This window comes from Chiloscyllium punctatum, chromosome 13 (assembly GCF_047496795.1).
Source record: "Chiloscyllium punctatum isolate Juve2018m chromosome 13, sChiPun1.3, whole genome shotgun sequence".
Lineage (NCBI taxonomy): Eukaryota > Metazoa > Chordata > Chondrichthyes > Orectolobiformes > Hemiscylliidae > Chiloscyllium > Chiloscyllium punctatum.
The window spans coordinates 80,453,660-80,474,996 of NC_092751.1; the positions used below are offsets into that span (position 1 = coordinate 80,453,660).

The following is a 21,337-nucleotide window of genomic DNA, read 5'->3' on the forward strand; positions in this document are numbered from 1 at the left end:
TAATCTTCTCTCCGCCTTTGCTGGAAACCATGGCGGTAAAAACAATGACTGCAGATTCTGGATTAGTGGTGCTGGAAGAGCACAGCAGTTCAGGCAGCATCCAAGTAGCTTCGAAATCAACGTTTCGGGCAAAAGCCCTTCATCAGGAATAAAGGTAGTGAGCCTGAAGCATGGAGAGATAAGCTAGAGGAGGTTGGGGGTGGGGAGAAAGTAGTATAGAGTACAGTGGGTGAGTGGGGGAGGGGATGAAGGTGATAGGTCAAGGAGGAGAGGGTGGAGTGGATAGGTGGAAAAGAAGATAGGCAGGTAGGACAAGTCCGGACAAGTCAAGGGGACAGTTACTGAGCTGGAAGTTCAGAATTAGGATGAGGTGGGGGAAAGGGAAATGAGGAAACTGTTGAAATCCACATTGATGCTCTGGGGTTGAAGTGTTCCGAGGCAGAAGACGAGGCGTTCTTCCTCCAGGCGTCACCTGCGCCCACACCTCCTCCCTCACCTCTATCCAAGGCCCTAAAGGAGCCTTCCACATCCATCAAAGTTTTACCTGCACATCCACTAATATCATTTATTGTATCCGTTGCTCCCGATGCGGTTTCCTCTACATTGGGGAGACTGGACGCCTCCTAGCAGAGTGCTTTAGGGAACATCTCCGGGACACCCGCACCAATCAACCAAACCGCCCCGTGGCCCAACATTTCAACTCCCCCTCCCACTCTGCCGAGGACATGGAGGTCCTGGGCCTCCCTCACCGCCGCTCCCTCACCACCAGACACCTGGAGGAAGAACGCCTCATCTTCCGCCTCGGAACACTTCAACCCCAGGGCATCAATGTGGACTTCAACAGCTTCCTCATTTCCCCTTTCCCCCACCTCACCCTAGTTCTGAACTTCCAGCTCATTAACTGTCCCCTTGACTTGTCCTACCTGCCTATCTTCTTTTCCACCTATCCTCTTCACCCTCTCCTCCTTGACCTATCACCTTCATCCCCTCCCCCACTCACCCATTGTACTCTATGCTACTTTCTCCCCACCCCCACCCTCCTCTAGCTTATCTCTCCACGCTTCAGGCTCACTGCCTTTATTCCTGATGAAGGGCTTTTGCCCGAAACGTAGATTTCGAAGCTACTTGGATGCTGCCTGAACTGCTGTGCTCTTCCAGCACCACCAATCTGGAAATCCATGGCCTCCGCTTTCTTTGGAAAGAGCAACCTGACTGACAGCTCATGTATCTGTCTCTGAACCTCACTCTGTATGTTCACAACCTTGATGAGCACGTGGAGCCCAGGCACTTCTCCACATGATTAACTTGACATGCTTACCAGTTGCCAAGGCACACATATATATTTTCAGGAGCTGTGGCATGAAGCAACATCAAAGCTTAATCCATAATAGATTTTTAAAAGAAGAGTTATCAAGGGTGCAGGAATGGAGATGTGAAGATCACGCGTGCACAGTTATGATGAGAATGTGGTAATTGGCGAATCTCTGTTTAATAACAAGAATGTGTCACACATTTTTTTGTAATAGAACTTCCGAAAGTGCTTCATAGGAATGTTATAAAATAGAATAGTAGAAACGGTAATGAAGCAGTCAGATTGTGAATAAATGCACAACTAATTCATACCTGGGAACTCTTGTTTCAGGAAAGAAACACATTATTATGTGACTCCAGTCTGACATCAAAGTTGTTGACTGACAACTGAAGTGGACTAGTAAGAAATTTTGAGGGTATGTAGGGTTGAGCATTTATTGGTAGCCTTGCCAGTAATACCCTTTATCCTTTATTGGAAAATAAAATTTGAACCTATATTGTATATACAACCTTGATAAAGACCCAAATATTGAAACTGTTCCTCAAAGCTGCTTTAAAGATTTCAGGCAGAGACTTGCGTCTAATGTTTGCTGTGCAACATGCTTGACCTATTTCCCAGAAATGAATGGAGGGCCTTGCTGCTTGGAATTATGCAAGGATTAGCTAGACTGTAGTGAAGGGTTAACCAAATTTCACACAACATGATGCAACCCAGATATCAGATATAATACATTTGTTTTATTTAAAGTTTGAAATTTTTAATTTAGGCATTCAGGATTATAAACGTACCATGTAGAAGCATGCAAAAAGCTAGTTATACATTTTTTAATTCCAGATTTTTATAGTCAGAAATCAGACCTAAATCTGTTGCATTGTGCTTTGATTTATTTAAGCAGATATTGGGCAATGCAACATCATCTTGATAAGAGTGGTTAGTATTTTGAACAGTATTTTGTGATTAGTCCCCCATGGTTACTCCATGTTAATCTGCACTCTCTACCAACTGCAGTTTAACCAAAGAGCTTGACCTCATCTGCATTTAAGCCTATTATCGCCATTGTTCCTTTGAAGACTCCACTGTTGCCTCACGCCCCAGTAGAATTAAAGATTCCAATGCTTGCTTTCGAATCCATCTATAGCTTCTCCTTCCCTAATCTGTATATGTGTATTGTAGCCACACCTTTGGTATCTGTCTACTCTGTGTTCCATGCACTCCCCCCATCACTTTGGATTGTTGACAACGCACTTTCACCGACAGCTGCCTTCCCCGAAGAAGGCCTCCCTGAATCCTTGGGTCTTCCCATCTCCTTCTCATTTTCAAAATCTGAAAAATATTTCCCATGCTGTACTTTCATTGTCACCCTTCAAAGATGCATATTTTTCCGCTTTGCTGTGTACTCAGCGCCGACAATGTGAGAAGTTGGATATGAAAGGTGAGATTGTGGGTTAAATTTTAGACTCCTTCCACCATTGATTTAGAGGACTGCACTGAGTCCAGAGTCTCAGTACCTTAAAAGTATCTAATTACCTGCACGTTCTCTCCCCAGCTGTCTTCAACATTTGTCTGAACATCTACCTTGTTGGAAAACACGGTTGTAAAACCATTATTTGTGACGCTCTTTTGATTAGATAAACTAAAATGTATTACTTCAGATTTAATGAAAACGTGCTTTTCTATATCAATGTAGTGGGTTTGAAATAAACCTGTGCTTTCCTTATAATACTTATTAACGTTTGGATTGAGAGTGGTTCATTCGCATCATGGAAAGCTGATTTTAAACCACAGAGCGCACAAAGGCAAAACACTAAACTGGATGGTCTTCTGTGCTCAGAATTGCAAAATAGCCCTGGGTATCTTAACTGGTACTACCATTGGCAACCTAATTTATGCTGCTTCTCACAGCACTCGGATCATCTGATGTATTTTGGAGTCTGCAGCTTACCTTGTGTGCTGATAACAAGCAGGCTGAGCACTGAGACTGTTTGTACAGGACAGCTTCTTGGTGGGCATCTACCTTTTTAATCCAGTAAGGACATTTCACATGTTGCCTGAGCCCTCTTCCTGTTGCTGACTGAATTTTTCACTGCACAATGAAGCAGTTGGACCCCTCTAATATTGCAGAGTTGCTTTGGCCATTAAATGAACTCCTCAAAAGACTTAAAGTATGTACTTCCTTCAGTCATTCAGAAATTCAGCTGCAAATGTCTTTTAAGTGTTGTGATTGTATCTGCATCTACTACTTCCTCTGGCAGCTCATTCCATATATGCACCACCCTTTGTGAGGAAAAGGTTGTCCTCAAGTCCCTTTTAAATCTTTTCCCCTCTCACCTTAAACCTATGTCCACTAGTTTTGAACTCCCCTGCCGTAGGGAAAATAAGTTTTCTTTGCTGCACCTTTTCCAATTTAATAATCTTCTTCCTATAGAAGGACAGCCAGAACTGTACATAGTACTCAAAAAGTCGTCTCACCAAAGTCCTTTACAGGCACAACATGACATCCCAACTCGTTTACTCAGTGCACTGATCAATGAAGGTAAGGGTGCCAAACATTTGGAATTCTAGTTGCCCTGCTGTAAGAAGGATGTTATTGAACTGGAAAAGATGCAATAAAGATTTACAAAGATGTTACCAAAACTAAAGGTTTGAGGAATAGGCTGGGACTTTTTTTTGGAGGGGTGACCTTATAGAGATTTATAAAATCATGACAGGCACAGATAAGGTGAATAGGCAAGACCTTTTCCTCAGGCTAGGGGAGTCCAAAACTAGAGGGCAAAAGGCTAAGGGGAGAGATTTAAAAGGGACCTGAGAGGCAACCTTTTCGCACAGCTTGTATGGAACAAGCTGCCAGAGGAAATAGTAGAAGCAGTACAGTTAAAACATTTAAAAGGCATTTGGACAGGTACAGGGATAGGAAATGTTTAGACGGATATGAGCCAAACGTAGGAAAATGGAATTAGTTAAATTTTGGAAACCTGGTCAGCATGGATGAGTTGGGCCGAAGGGCCTGTTTTTATTCTGTATAACCCTAACTCTAAAACACCTACTTTTCTGATCCTCACCCAGCAACCTAAAAGCAGAGCAAAAACATGTAACTAGTACAGTGGGTGTTGTTCATTTTATTCACTAAATTAACAAATAAAAAACTAGGTGAATGTGCTATACTTGTAAGGAACACCCTGGGTTTGCCTTCTAAATTTAGATTTTCTTCAAAAATTCTATGAAATATATCAAATGTTTTAGACTTGGCTTAGCAGTACACATGGAAATACCCATGTTCAACTTCTGATTCTTCATGAATTTAATGCAGATTTTTATGCAGTTGATCCATTGCCTGTCATTCTGCTCAGTAGTCCAGATTAGTCCAGATTGTCAACTCCAGAGGTGAGGGGGAATGGACTTGCCTGTGATCACTCCCTCTTCGATTTAATAATCCTATTATGTCAAAGTTTGTCTGCATTCGTCCATGTGTTGAAGTAACCTGGGTGAGGTATATCACCCACAGAACTGTACCCGAGCAAAGAGGAGAAGTCAGGGATTGGGAGTTGGCTGGAAAGGAACAAACTGATTTGAATTGCATACAGGTGTCCTAATGATGGTTGTTTCCAGAATATTATGTAGCATCTGGAACAATGAAGAATATCTGTAATCACTGCGGACAGAAATATAGAATTAACATTTCGACTTGGTATCCAGTTTTGATATGAAGTTGGTACCTTAACTCTGTTTCAAGGTGCCATCTTGACCTGCTGAGTCTCCATATCTAGTTTCTCTTGCCCCAAATATTCCCCTCTGCTTTGCTGCCAGTGTTATGTTCTACTCACTGATCAGTGGAAATAAAATTTGCTTTTGTAATACTTTGTCCTTGAAAGCTATTTGAAATCTTGGGGGCAAAAAAAAAGCACCAAACCCATGAGATTGAAACAGTTTAAAATAAATGCAAGGTTGTCCATTTTGGCTGGAAAAATGTCAGGGCAAGTTATTATTACTTTAAATGAGAAGCCAATTCAAAATGCGTCAGTGCAGAGGGATGTAGGTGTTTTTGAACATGAATCACAAAGTGGGTATGTAGTTACAACTTAAAGGCAAGTGGAATCCTGGCATTCATTGCAAAGGGTCTGGAGTATAAAAGTAAAGAAGTGTTGTTATTATATAAGGTGTTGGTGAGATCGCACCTGGAATAGTGTCCAGTTTTGATCTCTATTTGGGGAAGGATGTGGTGGCACGAGAGGTAGTTTAATAGAGATTCACCAGGTTGATTCCAAGGATGAAAGGGCTGTTGTACGAGGAGTGATTGAATAGTTTGGGCTTGTATTCGCTAGAGTTCAGAAGAATTTGGGAGGGAGAGGGAATCTGATTGAGATATATCAAATGCTAAATGAAATTGATAATGTGGACATTGAAGATGTTTTCTCCCCTTGAGGAACAGTGCCAGTATGACTCTTCCTGTACTGTGGTGTCTGGTACAAGCAAAGCCTGTATTCCCCTGTATGTGGGATGTTGCTTACTGGAGTAGTTAGTGAAATAGGCTGCAGCATTCGTATAACAAAAATGGAGAGTTTTAGAAGTGATGGACAAAAACATTTGCTCAGGCAATATTAGCTTCCCAGAACTAAATGTGCCCATATGGTAATTGGACAAATACAAGAAATATTGAAAATGCATAGCTAGATGATCAGTAAGGCCTCTCTGCCTTTAACTGAGCATTCAGCTGTGTTTTTAAAGAAAACCAGTCGATATATCTATAAAGTATGTTACTAATCTTTCCTTTTGTTTCCCATCGTGCAGCTTTTGCAATTTATTTGATAAACTATCAGCTTTAATAGCTGATAAATCTATTTTAATTAAAACTTAGTTCGCAATGTGACATTAACCAATCGCAAAAGCTCCCTAACGTGGAATAATTCTCTGTTGGCACAACTAAATGAACTTGCTTTTTAAATATGTGGAAACTTAAAGCCACCTCCTTTGAATCAAAAGCATTTTTTATGTAAAATCATGTTGGTCCCAATAGCTTTAGTGCCAGCAATTTCATCTATAAAACAGTTGCTGCAATGTCACAGACCCTGATTTACAATGAACTGTTTTGCATGTCGTAAACAGAGTTTTAATTTTAAGAGACTGTACTCTTCTATCTTTATATTTGTGTTGAGGTGCCCTTGTCGAGGACTAACATGTAAATCTAATATGTTGTAATGGAATGAGTGTAGATATTTCCTCATCAACCTGTCAGGTGTGATTACAAACCTCTGCGTCAGGAGTGTGAGGGAATGCTATTCACTTGCCTGGATCTCTGCAACTCCAACAACCTTCAAGCTTGACACCATCCAGGACAAATGCAGCCTTATTGATTGCACATCCATAACCAACCACTCTTTACTACTAAAGTTCAGTGGCAGTAGTGTGTATCATCTGCAACGTGCACTGCAGAAATTCACCAAAAATTCATTAACAGCACCTTCCAAACCCATGACCAAGGACAAGGGCATCAGGTACATGGGAACACTGCCACTTGCAAGCAGTTCACTACTTGATGTGGAAATTTATCACCATACCTTCAGTGTTGATGGACAAAAATCTTGGAGTTCCCTCCCAAATGACATTGTGGATCTACTTACAGCGCAAACTGCAGCAGTTCAGAAAGGCGGGTAACTAGGGACAGGTAATTGATGCTGGCCCCGTTAGTGTCCCACGACTGGGGGGAAAAAAAAATTCAAAGTTCCATACCTAAAATTCATTCTATGCTCTTGCCAACCTCAGTTCTTCTTCCAAGTTGTGCTTAGCTTAGAGAAGTACTGATTACCCCCTACTGCAATCTCAGCTGATTATTCAGCAGGGTGCTTCCTTGCTCTTGAAGCTGAAACTTCACCAAACAAGGATAAAGAACAGTACAGTGCCAGAATAGGCCCATTGGCCAACCAAGACTGTGTCTTTCTAAACTAAGCCTTTTGCCTCTATGCTATCCATAATCCCGAGTCCCTAACTATTCATGTATCTGTGAAGATGCCTTTTAAATGTTGCTATTGTCTGTCTCCTCCACTACCTCTGGCAGCTCATTCCACCACCCTCTGTGTTTATATAAAAAAAACTCTTGCCTGTCACATCTTTAAGCTTGACCCCCTTTCACTTATCCCCATATCCCCTAGTAATATTTCTACTCCAAGGAAAATGATTTCCACTGTCCATTCTATCCATGCCTCTCATGACTTTGTTAACTTCTATCGGGTGGCCATTCGTCCTTTGGTGTTCAAGTGAAAACAAAGAAAGTTTGTCGAGTCCCTCATTCGCTGATATCCTTCAAAACTTGCAACATCCTGGTGAACTTTCAGTATCTTCTCCAAACCCTCCACATTCTTCTGGTAGTGTGGCAACCAGCACTGTCCACAGTATTCAAATGTGGCCTAACTTAATTGTTGTACAGCTGCAACATGACTTGCCAATTTTTGTACTCTATGCCGTGGTGATGAAGGCAAGCTTGCCTTATGCCAGCTTGACCACCGTATCATCTTGTTGCTACTTCCAGGGAACTGTAGACCTAAATTCCTAGATTCTTCTGCATGCTGGTTCTGCTAAGGTTATGTCATTTATTATATATTGTACACTGTTTATTTCAAAAGATCCAGAATCTATGTTGAGCATTCCTAGGACAAAATCTACCCAGCTGTATGTGTATTTGATGATTTCTGGGCCATTGTGAATGTCGCAATCATACATAACTTACTGGATTAACTAGATTGCATCAGATCTCCTAATTTCGATACAAGACCCCAGATCTCAGTAAGGTCACTTCCTGTAGCAGGTTAATACTTGCTGTCTTATCCCATTTCATTCCTACTATCAGATTTCATAAAGATTAGACAAAACTGAGCAGCTTCTAGGTCATTACAGAGGGCATTCAAGAGTCAGCCACATTGCTGTAGATCTGAAGTTGTGTATAGGCCAGACCATATGAAGACAGATTTTTCTTTCCTAAAGGAATTAGAGGGACAGGGGGCATTTTACATCAATTGACAATGACTTTGTGGTCACCACTAGATTCATTTTTAATTCCAGATTTACTGATTGAAATCCAGTTTCACTATTTGCAGTGCTGGGATTCAAACCCATATTCCTGGAGCCAGGTTCCATGGATTGCTCGTTTAGTGATAATACCATCTCCCTCAACCCTCAATCCCTTGTCCCTAAAGTCCAGGACAATTTGAGAACATGGTTTAAGAAGCATATGAATCCCACAAATCCATAAATTGAGGAACAAATTACACTGGTTTGGCCTCCGCTAAAGTATTGAGGCTGATTCTGAGCATACTTCAGCGAAAGGTAGAGGATGCTGACCAGGATGTTAGCAAGAATGAGTGACTTCAGTTGTGAGGTGATCTTAAGTAAGATGAACGTTTTGGAGTGAGTAGGCAGAGATAAATTAGCCTCCATCTGAGTCACTCAGTATCCAAAGGCTATTAATTCAAAACCATTGGCTCTTAAGAGAAGAGTGAAGAGAATTTGCTTTATTGAGTTGTTGGCTCTGTGAATGATTCCTCATCCCTGAAACCATTTTTGTGAAATGCTTCTGCAATACCTTTTGCATCCTTGCTAAGATGTAGTGCCTAGAACGTGGTGTATTAACTCCACTTGAGGCCAAACCAGAGTTGAAGTTAAACATAATTTACAAGCTCTTGTATTCTATACTCTAATGCTAAATCCTGGCATCCTGCATGATTTACAATTCTACATTCTCTCAACTTGTTTCCAAGTACCGATGCCCAAGGAATTCTATTAACCGGAGCATCCCCCTCTCTGGAAAACAGCAATTAATCTGCTGACCTGTTAGTCAGCCAATTTCTTATACGAGTCTAAACGAGTCCCTTTTGGAAATCTATGCGTACCATACGAACAGCATTACTCTCGTCAATCTCTGGCCTTTCATCAAAATGCAGTTTTAGTCAAATGCAGTTTCCTGTTAAGTCCATGCTGGCCAAGTGACTACTCATTTTGTCCTGAATAATTGTTTCTCAAAGTTTCCCCAACACAAAGATTAAATTAAAAGGACTGTAATTTTTGGGTTTATTTTCACACCCTTTTTGTGAATAAAGGTATATCATTTGCAGTTCATCAGTCTTCCCAGTACGCCAATTTGAGGGTTAAAATCCACTTTGACCTTGAATAATCAGACAACACTTAGGTAACCTCAATCCAATTAATAATCCAGAGTGATGACACTCAGTTTCCATATGTTGCCCTAGTTGCTACATCTTAAAGCTTCCTAAAGAGGTGTAAATTATCCCCCAAATCATGTCGCCATTTCTATTCCGCTTGGGCTGAGGGACTAAAACGAAGCACAGCAATCTGAATGAAATCATATCAAATAAATAGTTAAATGTAATTGAGGAAATACTGTGGTTTCATAGTGGAACTCTCCTCTCTCTTAGAGTATCTCAGCAGTTTTGCGCACAAACTATAGGCCAAAACTCTGATCTGCCACCATGGTTCAGAGCTTTACCTCCAACACGGTATTTGTACCTGCTGTGTGAATAATACTGCTATGGTACACTGATAATATCATGAGCATGACCTTCAAACATATACTGACTATGAGACACAAAACAATACTTTCTGCCAAGTGGGGAGTTGTAAAAGGACCCGTGATCTGATCTGAAAAAAAGAAGAGAAGTTCTCCTGGTGTGTTGGGCAGTATCTACCCCTCAGTAAATATCACAAAAAAAAATTGTCTGGGCATGTGTGTCATTACTCTTTTGAGGGACCTTGCTATATAGTAATTAGTTGCCATGTTTTCCTGTATTATAACAGTGGTGTCTTTTCACTCCTTACCTGATTGGCTGTAAAGTGTCCTGGGATTGCCTGATTTCACAAATGGTGCTGAATAAAGTGCAAATAATTTCTGGAGTGGCAAATTGAGTTAGAATCTAGAGATAATATTGCTGAGGTAGATGAGGCAGTGCCCTGGGTTACAAGGACATGGTGTGTATTTGCATTTAAAAGGCAAGAGACCCTGATAATGGAAGCTGAATAATGTTAGAGGGAGCTCACTGGCTTGGTGAAAGCAAAATTTGACTTACTTTGCCATTTCAGTCCATATCCATTCTAACTTGACACTGTTTTGTGGCTGCATTGTGATGTGTTTAATCATGCAGGTTTTCCTCATTGAAACAGATGTTTGTATATTTTATAAGAATAGTGCAAGTGGATAAAAAACTTGAATCAAGACCTCTTTGAAAGCTGCAGATGCTTCTTGCATTGGATAATTAGAATCCTTTTCCTGATTTATGGACACTGTCTAGGTTAAACATCAAGTGTGATGCCTCCAAGGGTGAATAACTTGCAGAATGTGGAGGATGGCCAATTGAGTGAGGAACTGAAAAGCTACCAGAGTGTTTATGGCGAGGGTGAAAGTTTAGATAAAGATATAAAAGTTGAATATTTTTTCTAAGGATTGGGATAGAAATAATACACAAGATAAGTTTGGGATTTTTACACAGAAATTGAAAGGGGCTATCCCAGATTGGGTATGAGCTGACTAAATTGTTGCATCTGTTGGATTAGTAGAATATTTGTTTACAGCTGAAGTCATCACATTACTCTTGGGCTTTCTTACCTGCAGTGTTGACATTCCCACTGTGAAACAGTTGAATTGATTATTTTTCAGCAGTCCTCTTTATCTTTTGGATTATTGAATCCCAGTTCTGAGTATAACATCGTTGTTCCACTACCCCTGTTTTGAAGTTGGGACAGGGCAAGATTGAAATTGAACAACAAAATCATTAATCCTGGATATTTTTGCGTTCTTGCCAGCCCCTCTGAGTTTACATCTGAGGCAGTTTGATTTAGTGGAGGAAACTTTATCTAAAAGGATGCTTATCAGTGGATGTCTGAAATGGAATTTAGTGATATACTTCACATTAACAAAGGTAGAAATAATCCACAAATGTTTGAGGGATAAAAATGTATCAAAAATCAGATAGATGGAATTGACAAATGCTTGAGACAAAATTATTTGGCTTGTCTATAAATTCCTGTGTTTGTTCTTCTTCTTAGACCTTTCAACTTGCAGATTTTTATAGCTCAGAATCAGTGCAACCAATGCCCCAATCAATCTCTCTCAAAGATCTGGCCGAGTTTTCTTCTCAACCAATTTTCATACTTAACACTTCTGTGATTCTGATTTTAATTGGTATCTGCCATCTGATATCTACATGGGCTGTCCAGTTGAGGGGAATAACTCAGTGCCATTCTCCAGACTTTTCCCCATACCCTTGCACATTGTTTCTTTTTAAATAATGTCCAATATGCGCTTGAATGCCCCAGTTGAAGCTGCTTCCAACCACACCTCCAGGCAGTACACTTGTGTAAGAAAGATTTTTTCACATTACATTTGTTTTTTGTCACAAATCACTTTAAATCTGAGCCGTTTTATTCTTGATCCTTTGAAAATGGAGAATGGTGTCTTCCTATCTCTCTCTCTCTTTGCCCCTATTAATGAGAACACTTTTTTTTAACTACTGTCTTCGCCATGTCCTGCTATCTTCAGTGATCTGTCCACACATGCACCCAGGTTCCTCCGCTCCTCCAACCTCTTTAGAATTGTGTCCCCTATTTTATGTTGTTTGTCCATGTTCTTCCACTTCTGCACTTCAAGGTTCTCCTCTGCTTTACCCACAGTTTATAATACTTTTGAGTTTCATATCATCTGTAAACTCTGAAATTGTGCTCTGCAGACCAAGATCCAAATCACTAATATATATCAGGAAAAGCAAGAATCTTGTTAACAACCTCTGGGAAACTCCAGTACAAACCTTCCTCAGCCTGAAAAATATCCACCAAACATTACTCTCTCTTTCCTATCAGTCAGCCAATTCTGTATTCATGTTGCAGCTGTCACATGTAAAGGTTTTTCCAATCTTGGTGCAGATTTCTGGGTGTGTAAAGTTTGCTTCATTCTGAGTTACTCAGGTGCTGGCATGAGTGTTTTATACATAAACTGATTTTCAGATATTAATCCTTCTCCACACCAACAATGCTTTGTTACATGTCCATTACAATATAAAATTATGCATGAGCTGTGATCTGTTCTTTTTCTCTCGAGCCAAGATAAAAAGCAAAACCAAAGTAAGAACTGAATTGATTGATATCCATATTGTTTTGCATTACAGTGCCAGTATCATCTATGCTTTGAACAAATGATAAATTGTACACTGCTGAAATTTCTATTTCCTGTGTTGTGTATTAACACTTTTGCATACTAAAGCTGCCGCCCTGAATCTGGAGTTAATTATGGTTCTGTCTGGGGAATAATGTTATGCTGCTGTTTGTTCCTTACTATTTCTATGAAATACTACGCTACTCATCTCTCTCATTCATTTTTGCATGCAACTGCTCACTTCTGTACAGCCACAATTGAGGCAATTGAGACTGATGAAGGTACGCCCAGTGTGTCAGAATTCAGAGATAAATGGCAGAATTCTGGGGATATGGGGTGAAAATGATGTAGATTTTGGATGGATCTTAACTTGCACAACAGAAATTGAATTGGTCTCTCATTCACGTTTATTGTGAATAGAGAATTGTTTTGAGGAATATTGTGTTTTTCCTTTTGTAAAGGTGAGTTAGGTTTAGTCATCTCACTGTCTGCATTACCTTGTATGAGGTGATATTGTGGAAGTGAGTTGATAGATGAATAATTTCTTTAACAAGCTTGTCAATTTATATGGAGCATGTTTCATTAGTTTAAGTTCTGCATGTTAGAGTGCAGTCTTTCCAGTGTTTGAAGTTACTGCATGAGTGCTGAAACAATTTGCATGTTTGTTAGATTCTTAAAGACAAATGCACCACCATCTTGGTAGTAAGTGAGCTGAAGGATGATTTCCTATTCCAGCAATCTTTTTTTTTTCCCCTTGGAACTAATTTGGATGATCTCATTGGTCTCTTTCCGATCTTTGCCTCAGAAATGCTCATTCCTACTTGTTTCAAAAGCAGATGGTTCAAGATTGTTCTAAGATGTTTACAAAAAAGTACAGATCATCCTCCTGCCCATGAACTGGTCCAGGGAGTGGCCGAGCTCAGGCACACCATGTATTGAATGATGTAATATTTATGGATTCATAAATCTGTAGCATTCAAATGAGCGTTAGAAGGGGCAAGAGGAAAATAGTTCATGACTCCCAACGAGGAGTGAAGAAGGATTCTAGAAATGGAGATAAAGCGCTATCGTGGTCAACCAAAGAAGTTGACAAGAGTCACACCTTGAATGGAAAAAAACATACAGTATGGCAAAGATTAGTGGTAAAGTAGAAGATTGAGGAACTTTTTAAAAACCAAAATCTGGGGGACGAAATATAGAGGGTAAATAGGGATTCAATGTGCTTCTTTATAGAAAGGAAGAGAAGACAAAGTGAAGTTAGGCTCTTTAGAGAATGAGACTGGAGGAAAACAAAAGGTAAACCAGTTAGCTTAACACGTGTTAGTGGGTAAAGATTTGAGCCTATTATAAAGAATGTAACAGAACATCAAGAAATGCATAATATAGTCAAGCAGAGCCCTTGTAGCTTGCTTCATGCCTGACGAAGTTAATAGAAGTCTTTTGAGGATGGAGAAGGCTGGATGAAGGGAGAACTAGTAGATGTAATGTATGTAAATTTCCAAAACACAGTGAAAAACATATCACAAGTTAGACTACTTAACCTTACTCAGGTAAGAACCAGTGGTGTTGGGAGTAGTCTGTTAGCATGGATAGAGAACTGGCTAATTAGAGTCATAGTGATATATAGCACGGAAACAGAACCTTCGATCCAACTCATCCATGCCGCCCAGATATCCCAACTCAATCTAGTCCCACCTGCCAGCACCTGGCCCATATCCCTCCAAACCCTTCCTATTCATATACCCATCCAGATGCCTTTTTAAATGTTACAATTGTACCAGCCTCCACCACTTCCTCTGGCAGCTCATTCCATACACGTACCATCCTCTGAGTGAAAATGTTGCCCCTTAGGTCTCTTTTATATCTTTCCCCCCTCACCCTAAACCTATGCCCTCGAGTACTGGACTCCCCCACTCCCGGGAAAAGACTTTGTCTATTTATCCTATCCATGCCCCGCATGATTTTATAAACCTCTATAAGGTCACCCCTTAGCCTCCAATGCTCCAGGGAAAACAGCCCCAGCCTATTTGGTGAGGGTCGGTGTGGACTGGTTGGGTCAAAGGGCTTGTTTCCACACTGTAGGGAATCTAATCTAATGTATTCAACGTCTCCCTATAGCTCAAATTCTCCAACCCTAGCAACATCCTTGTAAATCTTTTCTGAACCCTTTCAAGTTTCACAACCTCTTTTCAAGCAGAAGGAGACTAGAATTGCGCACACATTCCAACAGTGGCCTAACCAATGTCCTGTACAACTGCGACCTCCCAACTCCTGTACTCAGTACTCTGACCAGTAAAGGGAAGCATACCAAACGCCGCCTTCACTATCCTATCTACCTGCAACTCCACTTTCAAGGAGCTATGAACCTGCACTCCAAGGTGTCTTTGTTCAGCAGCACTCCTTAGGACCTTACCATTAAGTGTATAAGTTCTGCTAAGATTTGCTTTCCCAAAATACAGCACCTCGCATTTATCCAAGTTAAACTCTATCTGCCACTTCTCAGCCCATTGGCCCATAATCCCATTGTAATCTGAAGTAACCTTCTTCGCTGTCCACTACACCGCCAATTTTGGTGTCATCTGCAAACTTACTAACTATACCTAACTATACCACATCCAAATCATTTATATAAATGATGAAAAGTAGAGGACCCAGCACCGATCCTTGTGGTACTTCACTGGTCACAGGCCTCCAGTCTGAAAAACAACCCTCCACCACCCTCTGTCTTTGAGCCAATTCTGGATCCAAATGGCGAGTTCTCCCTGTATTCCATGAGATCTAACCTTGCTAACCAGTCTCCCATAGGGAACCTTGTCGAACACCTTACTGAAGTCCATATAGATCACATCCATTGCTCTGCCCTCATCAATCCTCTCTGTTACTTCAAAAAACTCAATCGAGTTTGAGAGATATGATTTCCCACGCATAAAGCCATGTTAACTATCCCGAATCAGTCCATACCTTTCCAAATACATGAACATCCTGTCCCTCAGGATTCACTCCAACAACTTGCCAACCACTAACGTCGGGCTCACTGGTCTATAATTCCCTGGCTTGTCTTTACCACCCTTCTTAAACAGCGCACCACGTTAGCCAACCTCCAATCTTCCAGCACCTCACCTGTGACTATCGATGATACAAATATCTCAGTAAGAGGCCCAGCAATCACTAGAATTTTAGGGTACACGTTTGGATATGGGGGCATTTTAGGGTGGCAACCTGTATTGCTGTAGAGATTGATGTTGGGGCCACAATTCATTTTAATATATATAGTAATGACTTGGTTGAGGAAAGTGTGCAATCTCCATGTTTGCAAATGGCGCAAAGATATTAGATTAGATTACATCACAGTGTGGAAACAGGTCCTTCAGCCCAACAAGTCCACACCGACCCGCCGAAGCGCAACCCACCTATGCCCCTACATTCACCCCCTACCTAACACTACGGGCAATTTAGCATGGCCAATTCACCTTGCCTGTGGGAGGGCAAGTGGTGAGGATGCAAAGGGATTTAGACAGGTTAAGTGAATGGTGAAAATATGCCAAAAGGAAAATGAGATTATGCACATTGATGGGACGAATAGAGGAGCTGAATGCTAATTAGGGAAGGCTCCAGAGTACACAACAGAGAAACAATATGGAATGTTGGCTTTTATTTCAAAGGGAATGGAATAAAAATGTGGAAGCCTTTCTAAAGCTATGCAAAGCACTAGTCAGATCACAGCTGGAATACTGTGAACAGTTTTGGGCCCCTTATCTAAAGAAAAATTTATACTGGTGGTCCAGAGAAGTTTTAGTGGGTTGACTCTGGCCATGGAAGAAATGACTTATAAGAAGCATTTGAGTTGGTTAGGCCTGGAGTCACTGGAGTTTGGAAGGATGAGCGATGACATTACTGAAGTAGAAGATTCTTAGGGGATTGACAGGATAGTTGTTTCCCTTTATGTGAGAATCTAGCATCAGAGGGCATAATCTCAGACTGGCAGGTCACCTATTTAAGACAGAAATGAGGAAGAATTTCTTTGGTTAGAGAATCTGTGGCATCTTTTTTACCAAGGCTGATTTTTACCAGGTAGACTGATTTTTAAATGGGTTAGTAGATTGAAGATTTGGGGATAATGTAGGAAAATGGAGTTGAGTATCAAATTAGCCATTGAATGGCAGACTCAATGGGATAGAAGGTTTACTTCTGCTCCTGTGTCTTATGAGGCAGTTTCCATTCATACTTATAAATTATGGTTGAATTTGTGCATTTTATGAATTCATTTAAAGATGTAGTTGTTTAAATTGTGAATGCTTGAACAAATTAATCCATCCGTTCTTGGCTCTAAGAAATTAGCCAAGAATTTCCAAATAAGCTTTCTGTGGTCTCCTTACTGAGAGCTGCAATGAAATAGGCCTTCAGCTTGCTTACAGTCTGTGAACAATAAGGTTGCTCCTTTGTCTTTATATATGTATATTAGTGTTCACAACGCATCTGCCTGGTTGTGCAAGATTAATAGTGATTGACTTAAAACTGCAAATTTCATGCAGGCCCTCTGATTAAAGGGCTTGGTGTTGATATTTTCAGCTGTCTTCAAGTAAGTTAACAGCTAAGGTAACAGCACTGTATTCGAGAGAGCTTATTTTCCTGTGACAAACTAATTTAAAATAAACTTTTATCATTGTTAAATGTGGTATTGACTTAGATTTGGCATGGAGATTGATACATTAATCAAAAAGCAAAGTATCTTTCAAATTCTTATGTAGCAAATTCTTGTGTATTAGTCTATAAGCTCTGACAAGTCCTTAAACAGCAGTCAAACAATAATGGAGCCAGCCATTTCACATGATTGCATTGTAACTCTTTAAAAGTATACTTTTAGCTCAAAAGTCATCTTTTGAGTAAAGTTATTGGAAATCAAACTCACCAACATAGTCGTCTTTTAATTAAAATTATTTGTTGGAAGTGATGAGCTTCCATTCCTCCCCCCTCCTTCCTGAAGACTGATCTGGGTCTGATGTTACAATAGGTTCCAGTCAGCAAAAAAAATGGTGGGGAGGCTTCCAGTTATTGGCATATATTTGGAAATTTGATCCCGAAGATTGGCTTGAATTCTGATTGCAAAAGCAAAAGAAAATTAATTAAAAGTGAACTTATTCATGCACTTGATATTTTCTTCAAACTGTGAAAAAAGACGAAAACTGTACCAGATCCAGTAAAGAAGAATCCTGGTCTCACTGGCCACAAGATGAATCAAATGTCAGTTTTTAGATGCTGGACTTTATGTTGCTGTCTGTCAAATTTCTTATTTGATTTTCCGACTGTTTTGCTGTACCTAGCAGGACAGACGCAGATCACTACCCCAACATACAGGGAAATTCATCCCTTATACGAACTGTAGCTTTTTCTGATTGTCCTCTGATAGTTTGCTTCGTAAGGATTTTGGTGCTCTGTAGTTTCTTCAGGTATTCAGTCTCCTATTTCTGTCCTGTAAAATGGAGAACTGTCTGGCAACAGATTTATGTTGGTGAATGAGGGACAGAAATGTTTCACTGAATACACATTAAATTTTTAAAACGCCATTACCTCTGATATTGAGCTGACCATTTTTTTTTGCTTATAAGAAATCTACTTTGTCCCATTTCCACCACTCATTCATTTATTCTGTATTTCATTAAGCAATCCGAGGATTCTCACCACAACACAAAATCTGTAGTTTTGAAGAAGCTAAAGGGCTGGACAGGATTAATGAGCGAATGCCTCCAAGGAAGGATGCTACCCAGCAAGATGGCATCAACTCTGTGAATGCGTCAAATACTAACGAGAACAATGGAACTGGCAACAGCAACATACAGTGACTGTCTCTCCCCTTATCATTCTCTCATTGCCTGAGATCTCCCTGAATCACAGCTTCTGAAATGGCTTCAGTTTCTTGGCCAAAGCGATCTATCCATATGTTTTTTTGAACGACTGAACAAATTTGGTGACTTTTAAATGATCAGATATGGTAAAGCCATCCTGCTTTTGAGAGAACGGCCTGTGGTAGATGAAGATTCATGTGCATGCAGCATATACTCAAGACTTCTGGACCCTTGGAAAGGCATAACTGTTTTCACTAAATCACGTCTAGAATAGCATCTCACGCCCATCGACTTCAACACCTGTTAAGTTTACAATCTTTGTTGAATAGCTTTAGTTGATTCCAATCAAAATTTGAACAGAAACCCTAATTAATGCTGAAGAGCCACTATTTATTGCTGAACATTGTTTCATAATGATGTCTACTAAAGACAAGTTTTTAAATGGTAGAATGGTCTTAAAAAGTAATTCTGAGGCTGCAAAATTATGTATTTTAAATTTAGAAAATGCCAAAAATAAATCTATTGGATGGCAAGGCCTGATAACATGCTGACCTCAGCTTTATTCCTTCTATCGGACGTTATTAAGCCTGTGCTACAATTGCTGCATTCTAGTTTGTAGAAATGTTTCTTGCTTTAAAAGAAACCAAAGCTATTTAACCCAGAAGGACACTGGCCCATAGACCCCAGCTTTTGTTAAATTTACATTTCTGGCCCCTTTTTAAGTTTTAACCTTATTTTGAATTACTAGCCCACACACAATGTTAATTGAAAGGTACTTTAAATTGGATTTTGTACATTGTGAAAAGACATTTGATTCATATCAAGTCTGTAAAGCTTAGCTGTGTAATTTGTGTATGCATGTTTTTTTCATTTTGCAGATATTTAATATATTAGACCTATTATGTACAGGACAGCATCCTAGGGTTGCATAAATGTAATGGGTACCTTTTTAGTGCATTGTGAGTATTCGATTGGCTTATATTGCACCAACCCCCAGGGTGGAAGAGCTTCAGGCGTTTTGACATGTTTCTGTTTATGCGATGCAAGCTATTGTCCAGTTTAAAACCAGGATCGTGGTGGCAGTGTCAAATCAAGGTTGCATGTGAATTTTTTTTTATAATATTGCTCTGTTCAAATACATTGTGTCAAAAAGTTAATGTTTTATTTGATTGATAACAATATTGATTGTCACAGTACTTGGCTGCATTTTAATGCACTTGCAACCAGATCCATTTCTCAATCCCTCGCCCACCAAACTCGAAACATCATCATGGGAAAGAAAAGTAATTGTCTCCCCTCTTTGTTTGCCATGAGCACATGTACATAAGTCTGTCTCAGCTGGAAGCTGTACACTTGCTCTGACATATTTAAATATTTTCTAAGATGGTACACAATAAATGTTGTGTATGGGCCACGGCTTTTACCGGACAGTGTGGATTTATTCTTTCGCCCCTGTTGGAAATCATAAAATTCCTTCATCGGAAGCAAACCAGATGCTGCACAGCCCCTCAGAGTATATGGACTATTCGGTCAGTCTCCTTGCATTGATTTGATTAGAATTCAATTACTTAAAATACCCTGGCCCCTTCATTGCGTGCTAAGTGTTACAGATATATTCATTGTCTTGCATGAAATGTTTCCTGCCCAGTGGTGATGAGAAAGCAGATTTTCTCCTTTTTATCCCTTTCCTGGCTCCACTCAAATTAATCAGCTTTGCATTTGATGTTTGTTGTCTAATTACAATGAAGTTTTAAATTTACTACTTACAATCTTATTTTTCATTTGAATTGACTTAAAGAAGTTTAATTTGAATTAACTTTTTTTTTTGTTCACAAGTTGTTAACAATCATGGAAATAGTTTCTCTGAACATTCCACTTTCATTCAGTATCCTTCATGCTGTGCTGTGGGTATTAGCTTTGGCCGACATTGAGAATATCGCTGGATCTCCAAAACATTCTAACAAGAGAATCTCATGGTCTTACTTTGCAAAAGTAGCTAAGTGTCAACCTTGGTCCAGTTGATAACACACTTGCCACCGAGTCACCTCAGAGTTCAAGTCCAGTTCTACATGCTTCAGTCTTAGTCTCATTTAACATTCTAATGCATACTGAAGGTGCTGCATGAAAGATGGAGCATTAAACTGAAGTCGGTGTCCACTCAGTGAGGTGCATGTAAATATCTGTTGGCATTAATACTGAAGGAGGAAAATTCTCCCTGGTGACTGTGAATATTTATCCCGCAGCCAAATATAAAACCAGATTAGTTGGTATTTAGCAAGTCATTGCTGCTGTGATCCTGCTGTGGCTGACATATTTGCTATATTAAAAGTGATTAAACATCAAATTGATGTTATTAGCTATAAAATGCTTTGCAGTATCCTGAGGTCAGGGAAATAATATAAATGCAAGTCTTTACTTGTCTAAAGATCCCTCTTTTGGATTGATGCCGAGGTTTTGTTTTGGAAAAACAGGAGTTGGTCGAACATTCACAGTGCAGGATATGCTTGGAACCTGAAGAGGAAACTAAAAGATAAAGTCAGTAGATGATGAGATGGATGACTTGCTTGGATTTATTTTTTTAAAAACTGCAAATGCAGTCAGGCAGCAAAACTGGAGTTTTGTGTTTTGAGAAATAGGAAAATAGGAAGTACAACAAATCCAAAAGGTGACTTCTGATATTCGGTGATTTTAACCTGCATTTCAATTCAGCATGGCTTCTGTCTTCACTGTTCTTCTTTCATTCCTCGTGTCTCTCTTTTTATAACCAGCCTGACCGATATTTGTGGCCTTCAGGTCTCTCTCGGCCTCACTCCTCTCAATACAATAATCCTTGCCTTTGTACCCATTCACTGTCATCCCTATCACAGAATCAGGACTTGCATGACAGTCACCAGAGCACAGAGCAATTTCTAATGACTGCTGCCTTTGGGCTGTAGTGGTAACTTCCATTGACTGAGATGTGTGGATTCCTGATGAAGGGCTTTTGCCCGAAACGTCGATTTCGCTGCTCCTTGGATGCTGCCTGAACTGCTGTGC

At 40.0% G+C, this 21,337-nt stretch overlaps 1 protein-coding gene across 3 annotated transcripts in view; it reads left to right on the forward strand.

The window, feature by feature from the left end:
- Positions 1–19,729, forward strand: part of LOC140484567 (serine/threonine-protein phosphatase 2B catalytic subunit beta isoform) — a 121,393-nt gene extending 101,664 nt beyond the window's left edge. For 2 of the 3 annotated variants that reach the window (XM_072582949.1, XM_072582953.1), the window contains exons 13-14: positions 12,710–12,739; positions 18,120–19,729. In XM_072582949.1, the coding sequence (XP_072439050.1) occupies positions 12,710–12,739; positions 18,120–18,298 (209 nt within the window). In that variant the 3' untranslated portion in view covers positions 18,299–19,729. The remainder of the gene's footprint in view (positions 1–12,709; positions 12,740–18,119) is intronic. The other variant, XM_072582951.1, reaches the window with a different exon arrangement.
- Positions 19,730–21,337: the final 1,608 nt, after the last annotated feature.